At 51.3% G+C, this 25831-nt stretch overlaps 2 protein-coding genes across 7 annotated transcripts; both read right to left on the bottom strand.

The window, feature by feature from the left end:
* Nucleotides 1-3683: 3683 nt before the first annotated feature.
* FLOT2 (flotillin 2) lies at nt 3684-20869 on the bottom strand. Of its 6 annotated transcripts, none has more exons than XM_045836439.1 (11): nt 20673-20869; nt 14180-14261; nt 11109-11199; nt 7409-7532; nt 6851-6969; nt 6619-6732; nt 6398-6517; nt 6099-6313; nt 5514-5697; nt 5085-5234; nt 3684-4969 (listed from the first exon to the last, which is right to left on the bottom strand). In XM_045836439.1, the coding sequence occupies exons 1-11, from the start codon at nt 20719-20721 to the stop codon at nt 4931-4933; spliced, it is 1287 nt and encodes a 428-aa protein (XP_045692395.1). In that variant the 5' UTR covers nt 20722-20869; the 3' UTR covers nt 3684-4930. The 6 variants fall into 6 exon arrangements, with proteins under 6 accessions (XP_045692395.1, XP_045692394.1, XP_045692396.1 ...); XM_045836438.1 differs by lacking the exon at nt 11109-11199 and adding an exon at nt 8533-8623; XM_045836440.1 differs by lacking the exon at nt 20673-20869 and adding an exon at nt 8533-8623 and having other exon boundaries at nt 14180-14221.
* Nucleotides 20870-20924: 55 nt separating this feature from the next.
* Nucleotides 20925-25595, bottom strand: DHRS13 (dehydrogenase/reductase 13). The gene is given in 6 exon segments (XM_045836444.1): nt 20925-21681; nt 21683-22001; nt 23305-23616; nt 23804-23927; nt 25073-25191; nt 25282-25595. Coding segments are annotated over 6 exon segments (1089 nt in total). The 5' UTR covers nt 25409-25595; the 3' UTR covers nt 20925-21593.
* Between the last annotated feature and the right edge of the window lie 236 nt (nt 25596-25831).

Raw genomic sequence — 25831 nt, 5'->3', positions numbered from 1 at the left:
AGAGAGAGAGAGAGAGAGAGAGAGAGAGAGAGAGAGAGAGAGAGAGAGAGAAACATCAGTGTGCAGTTGCTGGGGGCCGTGGCCTGCAACCCAGGCATGTGCCCTGACTGGGAATCGAACCTGCGACACTTTGGTTCGCAGCCCGCGCTCAATCCACTGAGCTATGCCAGCCAGGGCTCATTCTTTTTTTTTTTTATGGCCAAGTAATATTTCATGGGACAATTTATTTTTTTAAAAGATTTTATTTATTTATTTTTAAAGATGTGGGAAGGGAAGGAAACAGGAGAGAATCATCGGTTGCTTCTTATGTACCCCCAACTGGGAACCTGGCCGGCAACCCAGGCATGTGCCCTGATTGGGAATCAAACTGGTGACCCTTTGATTCACAGGCCAGCACTCAATCCATTGAGCCACACCAGCCAGGGCAACAGTTTATTTTTGAATTAACTTTTTATTGAAGTATAACATACATTCAAAAAGTACATAACTTGCAAGTGAATTATCACAAAGTGAACACATTTATGTAACAAATTACTCAGATCAAGAGAGTGAGCCCTGGCTGGTATGGCTCAGCAGATTGAGCACTGGCCTGTGAACTAAAAGGTCACTGGTTCAATTCCCAGTCAGGGCACATGCCTGGGTTGAGGGTCAGGTCCTCAGTGGGGGGTATGTGAGAGGCAACCACACATTGATGTTTCCCTCCCACTCTTTCTCCCTCCATTCCCCTCTCTCTGAAAAAATAAAATAAAATAAAATCTTTAAAGAAAAGAAAAAGAACATGGCCCCGGCCAGGATAGCCCAGTTGCTTAGAGTGTTGTCCCAATACACCGAGGTCGTGGGCTCAGTTCCCAACCAGAGCACATGCAAGAATCAACCAATGAATACATAAGTAAGTGGAGCACTAAATGGATGTCTCTCTCTCTTCCCCTTCTTCTCTAAAAAATATTAATAAATTAAATTATTAATTAATAAATTAAAAATATTAAAATAAAATTAAAAAGAGAATGTTCCCAGATGTTCCCAGGAGCCTACTACATCCTCTCTCTGTCACAGCCCTCTTCTCCATCAGCGACCTTCTCTCTGGACTCCTAATGCCATAGATTAGTTTTTTCTGCTTTTTTGGACTTTATAAAATGAACTGATATACATGTACTATTTTATATCTGGCCGCTTTCTCTCAATACTGTGAGATTCATTCAAGTTGTTGCATATACCAATAATTTATTTTCATTATTGTATAGTATTTAATTTCCTAAATATACTATGCTTTATTTACTCCACCATGGGTAAACATTTGGGTTTTTTGAAAATTGGGGCCATTCTTCATAATATTGCTATGAATATTCGTGTATGCGTAGTTCTTCTGGAAGTAGAATGGCTGGGTCAAAGCTTATGTTATGCTCAGCTGTACTACATTCTGTTAAACAGATTTCCAAAGTAGTTGTGTCAATATACACCTCTACGAGCAGTGTATGAAAGTTCCAATTGCTCACATCCTCATCTAAACTTGGTGTTGTTACTTTTTTCCATTTTAATCATTCTGGTGATTCTGGTGTGTGTGTAGTGATATCTCATCCTGGTTTGTAATTTATATTTCCCTGATGACTAATGAAGTTATGCATGCTATTCTCATTATCCACTGCTGTGTGATAAACCATTCCCAAACATGGAAGCTTAAACAATTGACAGTCCTTTCACCATCTTCCACAGTTTCGGGGGCCAGGGTTTCAGGAGGTAGGCTGGGCAGAACTGGCTTGGGATCTGTCATGCAGATGCAGTCAGATGGTGGCTGGAGGTGCTGAGGGATGGCCAGACATCTCTCTCTCCGTGTAGGTCAGGACCTGTCTGCTTGGACTTCCTCACAGCACAGTGGCCTCAGAACAGTCAGACTGCTTGTACACTGGTTTGAGCTTTAAAGACAGTATCCTTGCCCTGGCTGGTGTGGCTCAGTGGACTGAGTGCTGGCCTGTGAACTGACAGGTCACCAGTTTGATTCCCGGTCAGGGCACATGCCTGGGTTGTGGCCCAGGTCCCCAGTTGGGGGCGTGAGAGAGGCAACCAGTCGATGTTTCTCTTGCACATTGATGTCTCTCTCCATCTTTCTCCCTCCTTCCCCTCTCTCCAAAAATAAGTAAAATCTTCAAAAAGTAAATAAAATCTTTTTAAAAAGACAGTATTCCAACTACAAAGCATAAGTTACACTGTCATGATCTAGCCTTAGAAGTCACATACCATCAATTCTATCACATTTTACTGACTTAGTCACAAAAGTCCACTCAGTTTCAAGGGAAGGGGACATATGCTCTACATCTAATTGGAAGGACTCTCAAAGTCACATGTAAGAGAGACAGGTGGGCTCTGGCTGGTGTGGCTTGGTGGGTTGAGTGTTGGCCTGTGAACCTAAAGGCCGTTGGTTTGATTCCCAGTCAGGGCACATGCCTGGGCTGTGGGCTGGGTCCCCAGTTGGGGGTGTGGGAGAGGCAACCAGTCGATGTTTCTCTCACACATTGATGTTTCTCTCCCTTCCCCCCTCTAAAAATAATAAAATCTTAAAAAAAAAGTAGTACATTCATTAGAGAAATTGTTTCACAATACAGGTTAATTTAACCTTTATTATCATTTTTTAAAAGTGTACTTATTTTTAGAGAGAGGGGGAGAGGGAAACATCAATGTGTGGTTGCCTCTCAGGTGCCCCCTGCTGGGGACCTGGCCCACAACCCAGGCATGTGTCCTGACTGGGAATCATTGGCTCACAGGCCCAGGTTCAATCTATCTTTTTTTTTTTTTTTTCAGCATTACCTTCTCAGTTAGGTCTGTCTTCAACATCCTAAAATTTCAGCATCCTCCTGACCTTCCTAGTTCTTTCAGTTTTATATTTCTTCTTAGTACACACATTATCTAAAATACTGTATACATATTTTTCTTTTTTTTTAAAAAGATTTATTTATTTATTTTTATAGAGGGAAGGGAGGGAGAAAGAGAGAGAGAGAAACATCAATGTGCAGTTGCTGGGGGCCGTGGCCTGCAACCCAGGCATGTGCCCTGGCTGGGAATTGAACCTGCAATACTTCGGTATGCAGCCCGCGCTCAATCCACTGAGCTACGCCAGCCAGGGCTGTATACATATTTTTCTTAATCAGTTTCCCGCAAGTGTAAGCTCTGAAAGGTATGGATTTGCTCTGTTCGTTGCAATCTCCCCAGCATTTAGGACAATGCCTGGCACATAGCAAGCATTAGATAAATTTGCAAAATGAACAAGAATATTGAAGCCCAGAAAATGAAGTTACTTGTCCAAGACTTCATAGGTAATAAACAATAGAGCTAAAATTTAAACCCAAGCAGACTGAGTCCAGAGTCCATGCTCTTAAACCTGGGAAGTGGACTGTTACTGAATGGGACATAGGATGGGCGAGAGGTGCAGTGAACCTGAGAGCCTGATCCATCTTTGGCCTGCAATGAAGCCAGGTCTTGCAGGGTTCAGGTCTAGCCCCAGCAGCTGGGCCGGTGGCCACCTTGCCCCAGTATACTATTGGAGGCAAAGCCAGTGTGCTGACACCCCCCAGTGGCTAGGGTGGGAAAGACAGGCAAAATGTAGACTTCAGCCTGAAGGGGTATATGGGAGGGAAACCTGGTTGGTTCTTGGTTCCCAGTCTTTCCCCTCACAGAAGATACAACACGGGGTGTAAGCATAACAGATCTTTATTTTACCGGAAGGGACAGGCAGTGGGGCAGTGCAGCATTCAAGCCCCAGACCAAACATGCAGCATCCACATGCAGGAACAGGCTGGGGAAAAGCCCAGGCCTGGGGTGGGGGATTGGGATCAGAGGACAATCAGAGCACCCTTGCCACGATGCTTGGGCCCTGGGCTCGTCTGCCTCCACTAGAGAGAAGAGACAGACGACTGGGCTGCTTCCCCATGGCTGGAATGCTATCATTCCAGCCAGGAAGAAAGGTGGCACAAGGAGTATGGAGTTTGGCCAGTCTATAGCACTCGATTCAACAGGGGGTCGGCACAGCCCTACCCCCTGGCCCAATACCCAGGACACTGCAGCCCTTGCAGGAAGAGGATCTACAGACTTTCTAGTTCCCAACAGAGCTAGACCCCGATCCCAGAAAGACTTAGCAGAGTTGGGACTAAGTCTCACTCCACCCAGTAGGGGCATGTCCATGAAGGGGCTTCCCTGAGCACAGCAGGGGCCTCCTAAGGCAGTAGTAAACTGAGAGCTGCTATAGACAGGAGGCCTTGCTTCTGTGCCCCTGGGGTGGGGGAGAGAGGTAAGGTATGACAGCAGGCCCGGGGCTGAGGAGGAGTGAAGTAAAGGGCAGTGGCCTGGACCTATAGGCCACTGCTACCTAGGCCTAGAGGGGCTAGAGCGGGTGGGGCTGAGGGCTTCCCAAAGTAGGGTTTAGGGCTGGGAAGACCAGGCCAGGAGAGGGGTGGGTGACCATCCCACTCAGACCCCCTGCACCCATGCAGAGGTCTGGCCAGGGCCACAGGGGGGACGGACAGATGCACAGGGAACTTCAAGGCACCAGGATTCTGAAGAGCAGCAGCGCCACCCTCCACAGACAGTGATTACAATAAACATTTTCAGCTTAAACTACATAATATGTGTGGAGGGTGGGTGGCAGGAGAGACAAAAAGAAAAGCACAGACAAAGGAAGAGACATATGGACAGGAAGATGAAGGTGGAAGAAACACACCAGGTGAGTATGGCAGTGAAAGTGAGGGTGCTGTGTAGAGAAGAAGAAGGAGACAGAGACCGGGGAGAAGGGAAGACAGCCAGAGAAGGCCTGAACACGCAGCACTTCTGGTCCCTACAAAATAAGGCACCAGAGTCAGTAACATTCCTGTTGTTCCTGTGGTATCAAAACAGGTGCTGAAGGGTGGAGCGGGTGGCTGCTGAAGGGCGTGGGCCTTCAGGAACCTCACACTTGTGCACCGGTGGCCTTCTTGATCAGGGGTATCTGCAAGGGTGGGAGAAAAGCCATGAGGCCATGGCTCCGGGGCCCACGACTGCTCCACCTGCGTCAGTCCAGTGGGCTACCCAGGCAACCCCACCCGAGCTGGTGAAGTACACACCTTCGATAAGTCCACGCCTGTAAGGGCATGCACAGAGGCAGGCAGCTCGGCCAGCAGTCGATTTACTTCTGATGTCACTTTATTGTTGTCCCCACTGAGGACCACAATCTCATCGACTTTGCTCAGTGGGGCGGCGACTTTGGCAGCAATCTAGGAGGTTGGGTGGGAGAACAGCTTGGTTGATTCTGACTCCATCCCCTTGTCCTGTCCAGGATCTCTCCCTCCCTTCTCTATCTCACCTAAACCCCAAACGGCCTGGGTGGCCCTTACTTGAAAGCCATACTCTGGGTGTCTGTTGCAGGGTTCCTGCCTCCTGCCGAATACTCCCCCATTTAATTCTTCTAGCCAGCCTGTCCCTGTGCTCCTGACAAGGTCCAGAGAAGTTCCTGCATGTGCCTAGCTAGTCCCAGCCTGGGATGGGGGCCTCACCTGGGGCAGGGCCTCCAGCACCAAGGCCATCTTGGCTGAGTCCCCATATTTCTGGTAGGCCTGAGCCTTGAGCTTCATCCGCTCAGCCTCTGCCTTGCCCATCGCCTCGATGACAGCTGCCTCTGCCTCGCCGATTTTTCGGATCTTCTCAGCCTCTGCCTGAGCCAAGAGGACCTGCTTCACTCTGGGGGAAGTCCAGGTAAGTGGAATTAGTGGGAAGTGCCAGGGACCCCTCAGGCCTTGCCTGGGGGGCCAGCAAACCCTTAAGCCCTCTGTTGGGCAGGTGGTGACAGTAGTGGTGGTGGCGGGGCCCTGGCATTCTGGCTCTGGCCAGAGAGGGATTATGGGCTCCCAGATGCAAACTGAAGATGGGATTAACCAGGACGCCCTCTCTACCAAGGGCCATACTAGGCCCTCAAACCTCCTTTATTTAATTCAGTCTTCCTAACAATCCCATGACTTCACAGTAAGTAAGGACGGATGGAGGAGAACGGGCTTCTAAGCTGTGATCAGGAGAGTGGAGGAGTGCAAGCAAGGCAGAGAGCCTGACTGACGCCCCAGCCCCTGGCACCGAGCAGCACTCACTTTTCGCCCTCAGCTATCTCCTGTATGCGGTGTGCCTCTGCCTCAGCGGGGCGGCGCACCGTGGCAATAAGCTCCTTGTCTGTGCGCAGGATCTCCTGCTCCTCCACTGCAATCTGCTTCTTGCGCTGCACGACCTCAATCTCAATCTCTTCTTGCCGGATCTTCTGCTGCTCACGGGCCCCTTGTAGCTCATAGGCCAGCTGGGCCTCAGCTGTCTGTGGCAGAAGTGTCGTCACCATGAGGCTAGTTGCCAAGTCTTAAGCCCTGAGCCCCAACCCGGGTGACCTATGGATTCTCACCTTAATATTGACTTCCTCACTGAAGGCTGACTTTTGCAGCTCAAAGGCTCGCTTTGAGTCAGCGATTTTGGTGTCTGCCATGAATTTCACGTCCAGCATCTCCTTCTTGCACTCAGCTTCCTGGCAGCAGGAGGGGCAGGTGCTGAGGGTCCTCTGAGAAACTGTGGTCCCACCACCCCTGAGTACCCTGTCCCTGGGGGCAAGAAGGAAAGCCCACATACCCGGATACCTGCGTCCCGCTCAGCCTCAGCCACACCAATGTCAGCATCTCTCTGTACCACAGCAGTCTGTGTCTTGCCCAGGGAGCTCAGGTAGTCCACTTTGTCATACACATCCTGGGGAGGGAAGGGGAATCATCCCTAGGAACAATTTTAAGCACAGCGTTTCCCCTCCTGTCAAGCACCCCCACTCCCAGATGGTCACGGGGGGCTATAGCCTTCCCATCAACTGCACCTTGATGGTAAAGCTGAGGATCTCAATGCCCATTCGGCCGACATCAGGGGCTGCTACCTCCCGCACCAGCTTGGCAAACTGGTCCCGGTCCTGATAAATCTGCTCCACAGTCAGGGTTCCTGGGGGCAGAAGGATCATGAGCTGGCTCTCCAGGGACCTAGCCAGTTAGGAAAGGGAGGAGGCATGCAGGTTGAGGTCTGTGTGTATGCAGGGGTTGTGCAGTCTAAGCAGGGTCTTCCTGGCTTCTTACAGTGTTTAGCGTCATGCTTCCTTCTGTAAACTCCAGGCTGAGTGAGAACAGTCTTCCAAACAGCACTAGGTGCCTGACCAGACTACCAGCCCCTCATCCTCCTCCCCAATGCCCTTCCCTTCACTCATGTCACCTGAAGTTCTGCAAGGACAACCTGAAGGAAAATGTTTCAGCTTTCCATCTAGAAACCTCTTTGGGCCTGGAGGACCCCCCTGCCCCATCCTGCCCTCCTCCCTGGCTCTGGCCTGGGGACCCTGTGAGGCTCCTCGAAGGCAACAGAGGGGACCCTTGGTTGGGCAGGGTCTCACCGAGGATGGAACGCAGGTGCCCCTCCAAGGTCTGCAGGACGACATTCTTGATGTCCTGCACATTCTTGCCCAGGAACTGCTCACAGGCTACAGCTAGGAGCTCCTTCTCCGTCATGATCTTCACCTGCCAGTGGGCACAGAGGTGCCTGAGCCAGGCTGGAGGGAGGCAGATGGAGGGCCCAGACCCAGGTGTGGAGGACAGTGTCTATGTCCCTCCCCTCCTCGCTCAGAGCAGAGGCCTAGGGGCTGTGGGAGGGGGTGAAGTCTGTCTGAGGCCTCTAGTGCAGATAGCACACAAGAATTTTCACACTTAGAAGTTTCATCCTCATTGGCAGCTCCAGACCCTGATATGGCCTCTCTCCTGGGCATGTGGGGCTTGCCTCTCCAGCCCATTTGTTATTCCCTCATGAGCCAATTCCTCCCTTGCTGGCTCCCCACAGGTGGGAAACGTGAAGACTGAGGGGCAGAGAATGCAAAAAGGACAATGAGCAATAGGGACAGAGACAGACAGACCAGGAAAGAGCACCTAGGCAGGCAGGGGACAGGTCCAGGGGGTGCCACCCAGGGTGGGTATTCTCTTGCCTTTCCTTCCCGAGGTAGGGGGCCAACAATCTCCACACCAGAGGCCTACAACTTTGTTGAATCTCCTGGCCTGTGAAGTTGACAGGTGCACTAGGGCAGGAAGGCCCTCACCCAGGCACCGAGCTGGGAATATAACACAGTCTCCGACTCTGAAGTCCAGAGTCTGCCTCACATGGCCTCACCCTCTGGTCCCCACACCTCCAGCCCCTGACCCAGGGAATAGGATAGGGCCTGGATTCTGGGGCTTGGCATTTCCGACACCTGCAAAGAATGGGGTTGGGTTAGTGAGACAGGAGCCCCAGCACCGGTTCTGTCCCTCGCGGCCCGCTGAGGAGAAAAGGGGTGTTCTGTTAGTTCTGCTGAGTGGCCAAGCGGCCAAGAGAGCATGTTCCAGTGGTGATGACTCTCTTTTGGAAGGGGGGGTGGGGGCAGTGGTGCTGGAGAGAGACTGCCCCTGGCTGCCGTCCTCTCCTCCCGCCCCAAATCCCAGCACAGGATGAGGCAGCTCAACGGTCATGCGCAGGGCTGCTGAGTTACTATACCTGGGCGACACCCGTCACAGTTAAAGCTACCCCCTCGGCCGTCTCTACGTCCTCGCAGCGGGGCTGTAACGTCATAATCTCTAGGGAAATCCTGCCAAGAAATGCAAAACAGGGGCATAGGTCTGGGGGCCCTAGGGCCTAGGGTGAGAGGAGAGTCCAATACCTCACTGCTGCAGCTGGGATGGGCCAGGGATGTTGTTGCAGAGGAAGGTGGGGAGGATTCCCCAGGGGTTAAAGCTGGGAGTATGTGTGAAGGGGATGGGTGGGAAAGCAAGGCAGAGTGGTGCAGGTGGCTGCAGTGGAAGGAGTGTGAGTGTGCTACCCAAGTGTACACATGTCCTCTGTTGAAACAGCCTGGCTTGAAGAATGGGAAGAAGCAGCGGAGAAGTGTTTATGGTTGTCTGGGCTGCTGGGAGGGTGGGAAGAGTCCAGGAATAGCTGTGTGTGTACGTCATAGCACAGCACGTAAGTGCTGATACTCCAGGCTGTGCTATGTAGACTGCCCAGGGGTGCCATCTGAACCTCCCCGAGGGGCCCTCACCTGTTCCCTGGGTCTGCTCAGTACTCTAGGACACTCCAGCAGGCTACCTAGAAAGCTCTGCCTGGTAGCCTGGCCGGCTGGGAATATACCCTCTGCTGGGCCAAGACGAGGGGATCCTGCATCTGCCCCTTGCTAGGGAAGCCCTGCCTGATCTCTCCACCTGCCAACAAGCTATGAAGTGAAGCCTAATCTCTGGGTTGGGCCTAGGTGGTCAAGTTGGGAATGGGGTCACTGTGGAGCTTCCTGGCCCAGACAATCTGAAGCCTCAAGGGTCCGTATCACCCAGCTTAAAAATGGATCTGGGCATCTGCAGTTATTCCAAGTACAGTAGTGGATTTGGAGGTGCACAGGGCTGCTCTCGGCTGGATGTTGAGGGAGGCCAGGGCCCTCCCCACTCCACATAAAGTGCTCCGAGCTTCTCAGGCCTCTGCACTGAAGCCCACCCTCTCAAAGCTGCAAGGGGCAAATGAGATGGGGTGGTCCCCTTCCTAATCAGAGATGGCAGGATGGGTGAGGAAGGGACTGGTGGTAGTTTTTGCCTGAAAAGGCTGAAGGGCATTGACATGCAGAGGGAAGGGGATGGGCAGGATCACACTTAGGTCTCTTCTAGCCTGGGGACCCAGCAGCATGCAAGCTCTGAGGGAGCAGGGGCTTTGTAATATAAATTTTTTCTTTTTTTTTTTAAAGATTTTATTTATTTTTTAGAGAGAGAAGGGAGAGAGAAAGAGAGGGAGAGAAAGATCGATCAGGTACCTCCTACAAGCCCCCAAATGGAGACCTAGCCCGCAAACCAGACATGTGCCCTCACTGGGAATTGAACTGACAACCTTTTGGTTTGCATGACAGTGCTCAACCCACTAAGCTGCACCAGCCAGGGCTCTTTTTTTCTTTTATAAAATTTTTTTTCTTCAATGAATCTATTAATCTTAGAGAGAGAGGGAGAGGGAGAGAAAGAGAGAGAGAGAGAGAGAAACTTTGATTGCCTTGCGTAAGTGCCCTGACCGAGGATCAAACCCCAACACTTTGGTGTATGAGATAATGCTCCATCTGAGCCACACTGACCAGGGCAGGGGCTTTCTGATAGTCACTGCAGCATTCACAGTGCCTGGAACCAAGAAGGTGCTCAGTAGAGTTGGTGAATGAAGCAATGAAGATGGGAACTTGCACATTACAAAGAGAGCACTTGGAGTTACTAAATGCTCTGGTCTAGGAATGAATTTCATCAGCTACACCCGCATGGTAATAAAGAGTGAGACACCATGTCACTTGCTTTTCAAAGTGAGATTATATTCATAATAAAGCTTGAGTTTCTCTAGCACTTCCTTTCCAAAAATCCCAAAGGGCCATCATACTGTTTTACTTGCCTTTCCAATACCCCTACAAGGCACAGAGAGGGCATGATCCTCTCCATTTCACAGATGGGGAAACTGAAGCCCAGTGACAAGAGATCTGCTCAAAGGCCTTTCAACAAAGAATTAGGGGCAGGAAATGGCCAAGACTCTTTTGCCCAGGCTTGTCAAGGAGATTGAAGGGGACCAAGGGGCTGAGTGAATAGAACTCCCCATGGGACCCATCTTCTGGCTATTCAGGACAGGGGGCTAGGGCTTCATACTAGGGTGTCGGCCTGGAGAAGAGGCTAGCAAGGGGCTTCCTGGACCTGGAGGACTAGGACTTCATCAGCTGTAGATAGGACTGAACCTGCCCCAGCTGTACAACCCAACTCTGTCACCTAAGGGCATGTGTCTCCTGCCTAATTACTCCCACTTTAGGCTTGGAATGTAAGGACACCCACTGGCAGACTTTGGCAGAGCTGCCAGAATCCCTCGCTCTTTTCCCACTAGCAGCCCCAGTGGGTGAGGGCAAGGGAGCTGGGATCTATAGGGACCTATCCTGGCACCCAGGGCAGCAGAGGTGGGAGCAGAGGGGAGAGAGGCACACTCTCAAGAGGGGAGTCCATCCAGTTCCTGCCTGCCAGGCCCCACAGGGCATGAAGAGAGAAAGTTAGACACAGAGGAGGAAGCAGGTGGGTTATTACCTGTGCAACCCCTGTTACGAATAGCGGGACCCCCTCCGACGTCTCAATATTCTCACAGCGACACAGGATGGTCATAACCTCCAGAGACAGTCTGAGGAGCAGCCAGGGGTAGGGAGAGGTAGGGACAGGAAGGGGTAGGAGGGGACACAGCAAACACACACAGTGGTTACCAGATAAGCATGGATGCCTGATGTCTAGGGGCAGGGTTGCTCTCCACACTTCATCCCCCCACTACCAGTTCAGCCTAGAGCTGTAGGAGAGCAGAGACACCCACTTGCTGGCCTGAGGCCTCTGGGTCTCTTCTCTAGCCCCTGCACCCTCCCAAGGAGTTGCTGCTGGGCTGGGGAAAAAGCCTGTTAATGCCCTGGACCTATGATGTAAGGCTTGTGCACAGGACACCCAGTTTGCTCACTACCTGTTCCCCACGAGATTTCTAGCATGATCTGGGAGACTTGGCCTCAGCTCCAAACCCCAAACACAGGCCAACCTGTTTTCCCAGAAATTGGGAGGGGGAGGCCACTCTGGGGATGAATGAGCCACAGCAAATACCAAATCCTGTTTGGGGCGTATGCCCTCAAGGTCTGTGCTACATATCACTAAGAAGGCAATTCAGCGCCAAAAAAGCCCAAAGAAAAATTTGGATTTTCTTATTTGGGGGTGGGGTGGGAGTGTCTAGGAAGGCTGGGGGAGAAAGTATGGCCCTGTCAGAATATTCACAGGGAAAACTAGGAGATGACAGAGCAATTGACTTTGGAAATTTCCAATGCTGGACTTAGGAAGAGAAGAGTCATGGCAAAGAAAACAGGGCACCTGGAAGCTACTTGGCCCACCCTGGCTGGGCCTCCCTGGGGCAGCATGTATGAGAATGTGTGTAGGGCAGTGGTCTAGGCAGAGGCCAGGCTGTGGACAGCGTGGAAGGTTTCCCTCAACCAGAGGAAGGGAGGACAGAGACTGAGGCTGGAGGAGCAGAAGCAGGTGGGCTGGGATGAGGGGTGATGGGGAGCCCCAACCTCAATTCTCACATGCCAGCCCTGGGGGCTCCAGCCATGCAGGTGTGCAAAGGCTGCCTTCTTTCAAGCCCCTACATCCAGCACCCTTGGGCCTGAGAGGACTCTAGACCTGGCTCAGACAGGAACCCACCTAACTCTCTTCTGGGGAAGGAGAAGAGAGGGAGGGAAGGAGGGAGGGGAGGAGGGAGGGAAAGAAGGAGGGAAGGAAGGAGGGAAGGAGGGAGGCTGCAGCTCAGATGCCAGAGTTGGAGGAATTGCTCAGGTAAGGAGAGAGCTGCCTACACTGTGATAGTACAGGAAGTGGCAGCAAAGTGCAGCAAGAGGGACTTTAACTGAGCAGTCTGGAGAAGAAAAGCTGACACTGAGAGTCAGTGACATGTAGGTTGGCTATGGAAAGTACCTTGAAAAGGACACTGAGGATGTAGGCTAGCTTAGAAGTCTGTACTCTGACCTGAGAGGCTCTTGCTGGCCTAGGGAAATAAAGGCCTCATCTTGTAGATGTCCCCCAGGCAGATTAAGGGTCGGGGAAGGGTATGTCTCCAGAACAGGGCCCAAGAAGAGGGGCTGCAGACTCAGACTGCCCAGAAACTGGGACCACAGAGAGGATGCTGAGCCTGGATGTGTGAGATCAGTTTCCTAGGACAAAGTGCAAGGCCCTCCACCCCTTACTTCCAAACCTGCTGTCAGAGAAGCTTGGCCCTGTCTTGGGAAGGGCACCAAGAATGTGGAGAAAGAGCTGCAGAGTTGTTGCCCTAGCAGTGGATGCCCACACAGGACTGGTCTCTGGGCAAGTTGAAATTCTCTGGGTCTGGCTGTACATGGAGGTGTTCAGACAAGATATTCTATTGTCCCAGGACTGCATGGCATATGGGATGGGCTGGCAGTGCCTCTGGAAAGGACAACCCATGTTTTCTGGCAGGCCAGCTGGAAGCCAGTCAAGAGTGCCTAGGAGCCTCCTGAGAGAAAGTTGTGACCAGTATTGACTATTATCTGACACCTTTGGACTTGGGCCAGCAGAGTGCCCCAGGATCCTACCCAGGCAGAGCAAAGTGAGGGGAGAGATGGGAGAGTGGAAGGGGTTACTAGGCAATCACTGAAGTTAAAAAGCTGTGACATGCTTCCCATGCCCCTGACCCTAGCCAACAACCTCAGACTCCCCAGAGCCCTACACACTGATAGCTCGGTGCAGCCACGGGACTTCTCTCTGCTGTCCGGTGGGGCTGGGGTGGAAGGGGATTTCCACTGGAATCTCCATCATTTCCCCTTCAGGATGACACCCCCTGCCCCTACATGCCATACCTTCACAGCTATGCTGCCCTTGTTGCCTGGGTCCTGGCCTGGAAGGATCTGGGCCCCTCCCCCAATCTCCCATAGTCAGAAAGGGTGTGATGGTGGAAAGGCGGCTGGCATGCCTCATCTCCTCCTGGGTCAGCAGTGAGGGTGGCAGGAAAGGTCCAGTCAAATCTGGCCCTGCCAGGGGATCTGGGGGAGCCAGCAGGTGTAGTCTGATGGTGGCCCCTCTGGGGAGCTGAAATATCCCTTCCACACTGATTTAGGAGGGTCTTTCCACAGTGATTTAGGAGGTCCAGACCCGTCTTGCATACCCTGGCACTAATTCCTTGGATCTCCATCCCTCTCTAACCAACAACTGCCTGCACTGTCCTGAGGCCTGCAAAAGTGATGGTGCACGTAAGGGATCTCTTCAGCCTTTCTTCCCTCCATATACCCACTCTGAACAGGGTGTATCATTAAGACTTCACAATTAACTTTGAGCTAGAATCAGGGCATTAGGATTCTTCCTGGGTAGGACCCTGAATTCTCTGGGACAGAAATAATACCTCCATTGGAAAAAAAGCACACCCACTAAGGAAAAGGTACCCACAGACAAAACTCCAGCATCCCCCTGCAACCCATTTTGCCTGTTTCTTAGGAGATCCTCCACCCCCAGAATGAAATGTGGCGTCTGAGTGGTAGATGCCCTAGCTGACCTGTGGGGTGAAAGAGGAAGGCTGGAAAGGCCTTTGTCCACCAGATAGATTCCCTGAGCCCCCAGACCCTTACCTCTGAGTGTCGGAGATACACCACCAGGCCCAGGCCCAGCCGCCAAACACGTACTGCTTATAGTCTGAACCACAACAGCCCCCTGGAGAGCAAAGCAAAACATTGTGGGTCAGCTGGCTCTTGGGTTTGTCTACCCGGCTCTGTCCAACAGCAACCCTGGGCCTTTACCTGCTAGGACACTTAACAAATCCCACTGTTGGATGCCAGATACTGAGGTTACACAAAAAGGGAGATATGCTCTTAAGGGTCTTGGAATCTAGTTTGGCAGACAGGCAATTTGCATAAAAAGGAGGCTACCCAATGAGTAGGTCAGAATGTAAGTGCTTTCAGAGAACTGAAGAGGTCAGTGGGCAGGAGTGAGCAAAAGAAGCCTCCATCTCCCATTCAACCATTCATTTAATAAAGAATGAGAGTATTTTCTGTGCTAAGAGTACAGAAATGAAGATTAGTCCTGTCTTGAAGAAGGTGAGACTAGGAGGGACCTTTTCCTGAGATGACTATAATACCATGCTATTCACCCATTATCAGGGCGAATGCACATGGAGAGGGAACGCAGACCCCAACCCCCGTCCCCCCTACTCCACACACACACACACACACACACACACACACACACTGGGAGAGGGAGGGAGGGAGTCTTGAGCCAAGATGGGAGCCTTGTTCAAGCCTGGCAGACAGATCTCATTGAGGCTGGTCCTCTATTCCCAGAGTTTCAGAGTGACTTTATTCCTCTGTGGGAGCAGATGGGGAAGGCAAGACCTCAAAACAAAGGTATACTCATAATACCAGTGGGAGAAGTGAAGAAAAGGGCAAAGGTCTAAAATAGAAGTAGTTGGCCCTGGCTGATGTGGCTCAGTGGATTGAGCACCACCAGCCTGGAAACCAAAAGGCTGCTGGTTCGATTCCTAGCCAGGGCACATGCCTGGGTTGCAGGCCAGGTCCCCAGCTGGGGGTGTGACAGAGGCAACCAATTGATGTTTCTCTCCCTCTCTTCCTCCTTTCCTCTAGCTCTAAAAAGTAAATAAATAAAATCTGAAAAAAATTTTAAAAAGGAAGTGGTTCCCGGAAACTATGTATCTAGGTATCAACTACAAACAGAATATTGAATCTGGCCTGGATCCAGGTTCTTGCTGCAGACATGTTCGGCATGCTGTCTGTACAGAAGTGAGAAAAATCAATTCCTGAATTCTTGTTGTGAACCCTCTGGCAAATGCCAAAGTTATTCAAGTTCATGAAGACCTTTGTAAAAGCTGGAGGGACAGTTCACTTATAGTGCAAATATATGTACGGGAAACATGACTCACAGGAAATGTGACTTGTATATTTGAAAACAAAACAGTTCTGGCTGGCTGGTGTGGCTCAGTGGATTGAGTGCCAGCCTGCGAACCAAGGGGTTGCTGGTTCTGTTCCAGCTCAGGGCACATGCCTGGGTTCTGAGCCAAGTCCAGCCCCCGTGAGGGGTGGCCTGGAGGAGACCACATATTGATGTTTCTCTCCCTCTCTTCTCCCCCCGCCTCTAAAAATAAATAAATAAAAAATATTTTAAAAAACAAGACCAAAACAAAGGAAATGTGATTTGGGAAAAAGCCAGTGGATGCCATCATTTCCATGTTCACAAACTGGGGCTTTCAGAACAGCCTTACGGTATTGCCCCCCGAGGTCAAAGGTCAAGGATAGTTTCCTGTAGCTGAGTTACAGTGTCTGTGAGGACCCATGGCAAGAGACAAGGTGCTGGCAGGGGAGGGGCAGATCACAGGATCACAATTTTCAGGCCAAGGAAAGCCATGTCTGTGTGTATAAGTATGTGTCTGACAATGCCGGGGGCCACATAGGGATTTAAACCAGGGAGCAACAACACTACATTTGCATTTTAGAAATACTACTTTGCACGAGTAAGATACTGGGGTCAGGGAGACTGAGTAGAAGCCTCTTGCAGTGACCTAGGCAAGACATGGTGGCTGAGGGATAACTTCTAGAGAACTTTCTGTTCAAGTGGAAATGTTCTCCAGCTGTGCTGTGCAATAATGGTAGCCACTAGCCACGGGTGTCTATTGAACACTTGAAATGTGGCTGGTATGACTGAGAAAATGAATTTTAATTTAATTTAAATTGAAGTGGCCACATGTGGCTAGTGGCTACAATTATCAGTAGGGCTCTACAGTCCAGGTTTGGGTGGGTGGTGAAGCCAGAAACCAAAAGGGAACCTCAAACTGCAGAGTTTTGAATGAGTGGAGGCGAAGGAGCAAAGTCCCCAGGAATGCAGAGGGCCTTAGGTTTGAGAACCGGCATCTGGGACATTTCACTGAACAGCCAAATCAGTTTCCTGAGGCTGCTGCTGTGCATAGTGGGGAAGTGGCTGGGCCAGAGGTCCAGGGAGCAAAGATCAGCCCCTGTGTGAGCAAAGGTGGGAAGAGGAGGTCTTAGGTCTCTGTTTCCCTGTGGAGAAAATAACTGGTCACAGGGCTGCTGTTCAATGGAAGCTGTTGCAGTGGGGTACAGGAGCTCTAAGGATAAGCAGTCAGTCTGAAACCTAAACCATGCTGGGATTCAGTGAAACTGGAAGAGGGTCAAAAATCAGTTTGTTTCACTTCTGGCCTGGTGGCGGCTGGGGCCTGCTGCCTCTAGCCAGCTCCAGGGCACTTTTCAATGTGCTGGGGGAAGGAGGTGGTAGTGCTGACCCCTAGTGGGCTAGCGGGATGCCAGGGGTGGAGGTTGGAGGAATGTCCACCCTTTACCTTTAATTTAGTTTTTGACCTTGGGAACAGGCTGCCACAGCTCAAGCTGGGTCTTGGCCAAGGGCAACATGGCTAGGCTCCCAGGGGTAGCAACAACAGGAAGTTGGGATTGCCAGACTGCCCTGCCCCCAGAAGCCTCTTCTTCTGGAAGGCAACTTCCTCCCAGCTTCCTGGTTGCACTGAGCCAGAGCACCACTCCTAATACAGGACATTTAGGTGCCCCTTCCTTGCCTGCTTCAGCTCCCACTCTCTTCAGACCTGAAAGTTTTTCCTAATTTTATCTCACTTTGTCTAAGCCAGCTTGCTTTCTTTTGTCTGTCCTTAACCAAGCTGAAGAATCACAGAATGCCCCTAGATAACCTCTGCTCCACTCTGAGTCCCTCTCCAGACATACTTTGCTTTCTCAGGAAAACTCTCTTCCCCTTCTTGCCATTCCCTTTTCCACTTCCTCTTCTTATTAGTACTCATTCTACGGGGTGGGGGGGGCTTTTTTTGGGCCACAAAAGCCCTCAGTAGTCCAGCAATGCTTGAATGTCTATAAAAGCATTTTATGCTAAGCATTTGTTCTGTATAAGAAACAAATTATATTAAGTTACCAAAATATTAGCCCTGGCTAGTGTGGCTCAGTGGATTGAGTGCCGGCTACAAACCAAAGGGTCGCTGGTTCGATTCCCAGTCAGGGCACATGACTGGGTTTCAGGCCAGGTCCCCAGTTGGGGGTGTACAAGAGGCAACCACACACTGATGTTTCTCTCACTCTTTCTCCCTCCCTTTCCTCTCTCTAAAAATAAATTACTTAAATTTACTACATAGTAATAAATTAAATAATGTCTCCAGTATAAATCCAATGATAGGCTTAATTTCTTTCTTTCCTTTTTTTTTTAAAGATTTTATTTATTTATTTTTAGAGAGGAAAGGGAGGGAGAAAGAGAGAGAGAGAAACATCAATGTGCAGTTGCTGGGGGTCATGGCCTGCAACCCAGGCATGTACCCTGGCTGGGAATTGAACCTGCGACACTTTGGTTCACAGCCTGCGCTCAATCCACTGAGCTACGCCAGCCAGGGTAATAGGCTTAATTTCAAAGTAGTGATGAACATAAAGGATTTTTAAGGTATTATGACATACAGTATGGGAGGAAAATATCTGCTAATACTACCATGGACTGTCACTGACATTCATAATCATTGGACATGCTAAATATAAAGGCACTTTTCTCTGCATCCAAATGCACAGACCTCTCAATTCCATCCACAGTCCCTAGGTTAGGAACCTCTGACCTGACCTGGCCATGGGTCAGTTGGTTGGAGCATTGTCCTGTAAACTGAAAGGTCTTGAGTTCGATTTCTGATCAGGGCACATGCTTAGGTTGTGGGTTCAGTCCCCAGTTGGGGCATTCAAGAGGTAAGCAATTATGTTTCTCTCCCTCCCTCTCTCCCTCCCCTCCCCCTCTCTAAAATCAATATGCATGTCCTCAGGTGAGGATTAAAAGGGAAAAAAAAAAGAACCTATGACCTGTTACAGAAATGAGAAAAAGATGTATGGTATTTGGATTCGCCTTTTAAAATCTGAAAATAGAAATAGAGTGGAGGTTTTACAGAATGGAGGAGGAAGGTTAGACAACCAGAAGGACCTCCAGGCTTCTCTGGTGAGAAAGATGACCATGAGCCCTGGCTGGCATGGCTCAGTGGGTTGGGCATCATCCTGCAAAGTGTTGCTGTTTTGGTTCCCAGTCCTGGTTGGGACACATGCCTGGGTTGCATTACAGGTCTGGTCCCTGGTTCGGGCACATGCAAGAAGCAACTGATATTGATATGTCTCTCTCACATCGATGTTTCCCTTTTTCCCTATCTCCCCCTCTCTCTAAGTAAATAAACAAAATCTTAAAAAAAAAAAGATGACCATGAGATAAATCAGCATCCTTCTTCTGAAATTGGGCTTACTTAGATGCTGTTGGACTTAGATATAGGACCAAGGTAGGGCAGGGCTCTCAGTAGTTGCTCTGCTCCATTGGGAGTCTATCTGCAAGAGGGAGCTGCATCTCACTTTGTTCACCTCAGATCCCAAGGTACTGTTATGTTAGGCATCATCCCTCCCTCTTCCCTTGCACCTTCCTTGACTCCAGAGCCCTCAACTTTCAGCATGGCCTCCTCTCCCCACCCCTAGAACAGCGTCCAAACTAGCACTGCACTGGCCTTTGGCAAGAGGGCCAGGTTTCTGACAACTGTAAGGTACAGGTCCAGGGCAGCCTAGCTCAGGTTTTCCTTTCATCCCTCTCTAAAGATTCTGCAAACCGTGAAAGATCGCCAGTTCAATTCCCAATCAGGGCACATGCCTGGGTGCAGGTTCATACAGAAGGCGACCAATCACTGTTTCTCACTCACACCGATATTTCTCTCCCTCTCTTTCTCCCTTCCTTCCCCTCTCTTTAAAATAAAAAAGTAAATTTAATTTTTAAGAAAGAAAGAAAAACAAAGTGCAGATTCAGTTTCTAAAAGACTGTTTTAGGAGTAGGGGCTGGGAGACTGGTCCAGGTCTTGCAGAGGTAGGTGCAAGTTTGGCCTCAGTGTTCTCTGGGGATCTACCTCCTGATCCCAAGTCAATCCCAAGCATTTAGTAAAGTGAAGTAATCGTATCTCCCACACAGGAGTAAGATCCTGATCAGGGTGAGTGGGTATTTCCCATCCCAGTGGAGAGACTGATTTTGAGATTCAGATTAAGCAAAAGACCATGATCTGGGGTAAAAGTTTCCAAAGGATTTATCAATCCTCCCCAAGGGTGGGCAGCTATAATACATGGTTTAGCCTAGCAGCTTCTACACACTTCTGTAGCAAGCCCTAAAATTCTGCACACAGGCTGAAAACTGGCATTGAGAGTGGAAAGACGCCAGGCCTCCAAGCTGTCAGAAACCACGGAGCCTCCCCAGCACCTGTGAACCAGGGCTGCTGCACAAACTGGTGTCTCGAAAGGCTTCAGCCACCTTCCAAAAAACCCAAACATACAATTAAAAAGGCAGCCTTAAAACAAGATGCCTCTTCCCTCCCCAATACTGCAATCCCTAAGCCCGCACCCAAGCGTACAGAAATTATGGAGCCTGCAGCATTTTGCAACGGGAGTGTCACAACCCAGAACTCGGTTTCTCAACCTTTAGGGGCCGCCCCCGCGTCTCCCGGAACACAAAGCCAGGAAACCCCAGCAACCCCCAGCCTACTGGGGATTAACTGGTCAGACAGGACCCAGAGAAATGGTGTGTCCGTGGGCTCCTCCCACGGTAGGCACTAGCTCTCCAGAGCTGCGCGACCCAACCCCAGTCTCGGGCGCTGGAATTCAGCCAACCCGCCGTTCCACTCCCTCCCGGAATCCCAAGGCTTCAGTTTGGAACCCCCAGGGCCATGTGGGGGGGGGGCACCCTGCCTAGAGGGGAGGCGGAGAAAGAAGGGATAAACATGGGAAAACACGCAGTGAGGGAGGAGCCGCTGGTGGTTGCAGGGAAGCTCGGAGCACACAAAACGTGAGTACGGGGGACCCTCGCGGAAGGGTCTCAGATGCGCCCGGAGCGCGGTAGTCTCAGGCCTGACACTCGGCGACATCTCCACGACACTGCCCTCCAACCTCGGGGCCCTTACCTTGCCTACCCTTCCCCGTTGGCTCCCCAGCCGTGGCCTCCGTCCTCATCCACCTTCCCAGGCACAAACCCCTACCCCCTCCAACACCTTCCGGACTGCGCAGCACCGACCCACCTCCCTTGCTGCCCCCTCACCTGAAACCACCAGCGCCTCATTGGGCCCCACCGTGTGGCAATTGCCCATGGCGTGGGCGGGACGGATGGCCCTCAGAGAACTAGGCAGCGGCGGCAGCAGCAGCAGCAGGCAACCCGCACCAGCCCGCACCGCCAGCCGCGCCCAGCCTATCCCACCACCCCCCGCGGCGCCCCTCCGCGGCCGCAGCCCCGCCGGAAGTGTGGCCGCGGAGGGCGGGGCCCGCACAGTGAGAAAGGCAGCAACGCGCGGGAGCCTCCGCAGTCGACGCGCTTTATTTCACACGGGTCGGGATCGTGGGCCCCAGCCCTAAAGCTCCGCGGAAGGCATCCGTCTGCTCCTACGGGTCGCCTCGAAAACAACCGCCCTACCCTGCCTCACCTCCCAGCACCCATCTTTCAGCAGCCGGCCCAGGAGCCGGACTGTGGGGGTCCGCATCTTCGCTGTGAGACCTTGGGTGAGTCCCTCACTGCTGCCTAACCCTGTTTCTGTAGAACAGGGATAATTTAACTACCTAACTACATGGTTGCAAAGGACCCAGTTTAGTAATTCTCAGTGTTAGCAGTACATCAAATTACCAACTCCCAGGCCTTCATCCAGAGTTGATCGGCATCACTGAGAGTGGGGCCTGGAAATATGAAGAGTGGCATGTTACACACACACACACACACAGACCGTCAAACTTGGCTTACTGTCATTCTCAGCAAGAAATAATCACCCATTATTTCCTTCCACTAGGAAAAAAGCTGTCCCAGTCGTACCTTGAAACCTCAGAAAGTAACTGCAGAGGTAAAAATTGTACACTCCTCAATGGCCATGGACTAGCACACAGCTAAAATTTTCAAGGGCCACCAAGTGCCAAAGAAAGTATCCCAGCCTGGGGGTGAGGAAACCTGGGGCTCAGGTTCAGCTTTAAACCAAGTTCAGTGTGTGACCTTAGACAAGTCTGGTGAGCTCTGAGGGCTAGGGTAGGGTTCAGAAACTGTAGGCTCCTCAGGGTGGGGACTGCTCTGGTGGTGTCCTTGGGTCCTCAGGCTGGGAGTTTTCATCGGATTCAGCATCCTCCCTTGGCCCAAACCCTGCCAGCCTTTTGCTGGCCTCCCACAGCCGGTGAGCTGCCCGGTCGTCTCTGGCAGCTGGAGGCACCTCTTCCACATGGCAGTTGGCAAAGTATCTCCCACTGAGGGGCTCAATGCCCTCCTGCAGAGCACAGTACAGAGGGGTCTGGGCACCCCCTCCTGGTGCCCGGAGCACCAGCCAAGCCAGTGGGCGCAAAAGTGGGCACAGCCATCCAGGAATGTGACGCAGGAACAACTCTGAGTTCACGGGCCCTGTAGACAGGAGAAAGGAAGGAGTGGGGAGAACAGTGGGTGAGGGCCTAGGGTAAGAGCCATGAAAAACGGGCTAGAAGGGAGTGGGGAAACAGAGCCTAGTTTCAGGGAGACCAGGGTAGTATATACTGGGCATATTCAGGGCCCCCAGAAGGTGATTCCACTTGTTTCAACAGAAAGCCTCTTTTTTCTCCATCCAAACTCCTCGTACATCCCCATCTCCCAGATTTTGCTCATGCTGTGTCCCCTGTGTGGTACAATTCTGTCTCTCTGCATCTTCTAGCCAATTCCTCTTTCTTTGTCTAACCAAAAAAGATTCATTAACATATACGGTAGACCAGACTATCTTTTAGACATTACAGATATGGAGTATAATAAAGGCTTGATAAAGATTACTTGTGATTATTATAATTATGGATGAGCCACAGGTAATGACTATCTGAAATATAGTATGGTAACATGGTTAGGGCAGATTTTGTTATCCTGTAGCCTATTCCCTAAAGGCAGGGGTGGGTCTTATGATCCAGCCCATCTCTATACTGCATCTCTTGTCATTTTCCTGGTCTCACTCTGCTCAAGCTACACCAGACTCCCTGGTCTTTCTTAAGCACACTAGACACTTCTGCCTCAGGGCCTTTGTACTTGCTATTTGCTCTGTTCTTTGCACACTTCTCCCCAGAAAGCCACACGGCTCATTCTCTCATTTCCTTTAGGCCTCTATTAAAATGTCACCTTTTCAGAGATGTCTTCCTTCACTGCCATAGAGAAAATGGCACCCCGTCATTTCATATTCCCCTTAACCTATTTTACCTTTCTCCATAGCACTTTATCACCACTTGCTGCTGTGTATTTTTATTAGCAGTCTCTCTCTCCCCTAAACTAGAATGTAAATGTTACAAGGATAGGGTCTTTGTTTTGTTCACTGCTATATTCCTAGCACTGGGATTAATATATGGTACATAGTAGACACTCAGTAAATGCTTCTTGAATGAATAATCATTAGCTATCATCATCATCATCATCATCATATTATAGTCAGTTCAGCCATATGGATGATTCCTTGGGGTGAGAACCTGGGGCTTATTCATGGCCATACCCTACCCATTAGTCAGCATCCAAGCTTGTGGTGGAGGAACAAGAACCCAGACAAAGACAGCCTGGTTCTGGGGTCATGCTTGGACCATGCTTCCTTCCTGCTCTGAGATACTGTAACTCAGTGAGAGGCTAGGGGAGCACAGGATGGGTTAAGGATAAGGGAGAGGGAATCAAAGCAAGGCAGAGCAGACAAAGAGCCAGGACTCACCTGGGTGAGCTGCATAGCAGGTGACGCCAGTGCCCTCAAGCTGAGTGGCGAGCTCCCGGGCAAACAATACATTGGCCAGCTTACTATCAGCATATGCCCGCAGCTCCTGCCGCCAGCCCACCACAGGGCGGTCCAGGTGTGTGAAGTCGAGGTGCCCTCGCCGGTGGGCAGCTGAGGATACCACCACCACACGGCTAGGGGCACATGTCTTCAACCGGGGTAGCAGCAGATGTGTCAGCAGGAAGGGGCCAATGTGGTTCACTCGTAGCAGCAGGTTAAAGGGTTCACGGGTCCGGCCACAGGAACTGATCCCTGGGGCGGGGACTAGGTCTGAGCAATTTCCCTGGAGAGATCCCTGTAGGCCTTGGTGGCCCCATCTGTGATATGGTGGTAGGGGGCATCCTTCCCATTTGTCCACTGGCCCCCAGCAATGCCTGGCTGGAGGGGACGGCTGCCTCTAGCCACCCACCGCCCCCCTGCAGGGCCTGCTGCCCCTCACCGGCATTATGGATGAGGATGTCCAGCCGTGGCTCAGAGCTCAGGAAAGCAGTAGCAAAGGCCCGCACGGAGGCCAGACTGGCCAAGTCCAAGGCCATGAAGATGACCTCATTGTTTCCACTCTCCTGTGGAGTAGCAAGGGCTGGGCTTGTTACCAGACAACTCTCTCCTCTCCCTTCTCCCCAGGCACTAAATTCTAAGGGTCTGCCTCCTACTATTACTAAGATCTGTCTCTATGTATTAGAATGACATGGATAAGAGCCAGGGGTGTCCAATCTTTTGGTGTGTCTGGGCCACACATTAAATACATTGAGACATATAATCACAAAAAGTATCTCATTGTGTTTTAAGTAAATTTACAATTTTGTGTTGGGCCGAATTCATATCCATCACTCTGGTAGACTCTGGATTTAATCTTGACTATGCCTCTTACTAGAGTGTGACCTCGGGCGAGATACTTAATCTCTCTGAGCCTCAGTTCTCTCAATGTAAAATGGGAAGCATAATAATTGTGCCTATCTCATACAGTTGTTGTGAGGATTAAATGAGTTAATATATGTAAAATACTTAGAACATTTCCTGGCATACAGCAGTATGTAGGTACTTGCTATTATTATTACTCTCCCCTCTGCCTTACCCTAAAATCTACAACAGACTTCTCACTAGTCTCCTTTCATCCACTCTTGTTCTCTCCAGTCTAGGCACTGCACAGCCATCAAAGGTTGGCTCCAAAAGGCTATTCTGACAGTCCAGAGCCTGCTGAAGGCCTTTCATTGAATCTCCACTGCCCATCCTATAAAATCCGAGCTCTTCAATAAGGTCTATTAGGGCCTCCTGAACCTGGACCTGGCCCCTTCATTTTGCTTCTTTCCCCCATACTCTGTACTCCAGCCTCATTAAACTCCCCAGTTTCTTAAATCAGACTAGCTTCTCTGTCTCAGGGCTTTTGCGTATGCTGTTTTTCCCCTGCTGTTCCCTTCCCTACTGCCTTTCAATAAGGTGTAACAACTACCGATCCTTAAATGTCTTTAGAACAGCAATTAACTTCTTCAGGGAAGTCCATTCCTCAGCTTGGGTCTGATGCCCCTTCCCTGTGTGGATAGAACAACTGTGCATTCTCTCTTTCATACTTAACGAACTGAGCCGCACTCTCTTCTAAGGGACTCGATCCCCCGGAGACAATGTTCAGCCCTCTGTGTTCCGTTGTCTCTGTCCTCTGTAGTGTCTCTGTCCTCTGTGCACCGTCCCACCCGCCCCTGCCATCCCTCACCTGGCGGAGGTCGAAGGCAGCCGCCTCACCGCGTTCCCGGCTCCTGCAGGCCAGCACCACACGCGCTCCGCGGCGCGCTAGTTCCAGCGCCGTCATCTTCCCGATGCCGCTGTTGGCTCCTGCAGAAGGCGGGCGGGAGCCTAGCTGACACACGGGGGCCACCGCCGCCGCCCTCCAGGCCTCCCCACTACCCGCCCGCCCGCACTCACCCGTGACCACGGCCGTGCGGCCCCGCAGGCTCAAGATGCCGCCGCACCGCGGGGCCTTCACCAGGTTGTAGTAGATTAGCACGTAGGCGCCCAGCAGCAACCCGGCGCTCAGCAGCAGAGTCTCCATGCCGGCCGCGCCTCCGGGTTTCCGCCCAGGCCCGGCGTCGCCCCGGTACCCCGCCCGGCAGCTGCAGATCCGCCCCGCACAGGCCAGGAAGGTTGCAGGGAGCGCCTGGATCTCCGAAAAGTGGAGGTGGAGGCTGAGGCTGGCGGGAGGGACAACAGAGGTGTGTGTGCGTTCGTGTGAGCGTGGGCCCTGCTAGCGCCCCCTAGACGTGCGCCTGCGTCCTCTGGATGTGTGCTTGTGTGAACACCTTCTAGGTGCGTGTACATTTTGGTCCCTGGGAGCGCCCTCTAGGTGTGTGCCTGCGTGAACTCGTTCTAGATGCGTGTATGTGTGCACCAGCACCCCGGGAGTGCCTTCTAGGTCTGTACATGCATTCACATACCTTTTGTGTGAATGATTTTTTTGGTACATAGTGTGTCCATG

The sequence above is a fragment of the Phyllostomus hastatus genome, unplaced genomic scaffold, assembly GCF_019186645.2.
Source record: "Phyllostomus hastatus isolate PE091 unplaced genomic scaffold, TTU_PhHast_1.1 phas_contig_210, whole genome shotgun sequence".
Taxonomy (NCBI): Eukaryota; Metazoa; Chordata; class Mammalia; order Chiroptera; family Phyllostomidae; genus Phyllostomus; species Phyllostomus hastatus.
Note: the sequence above shows the minus strand (reverse complement) of the source record. Positions and strands in the feature narration are given on the sequence as shown.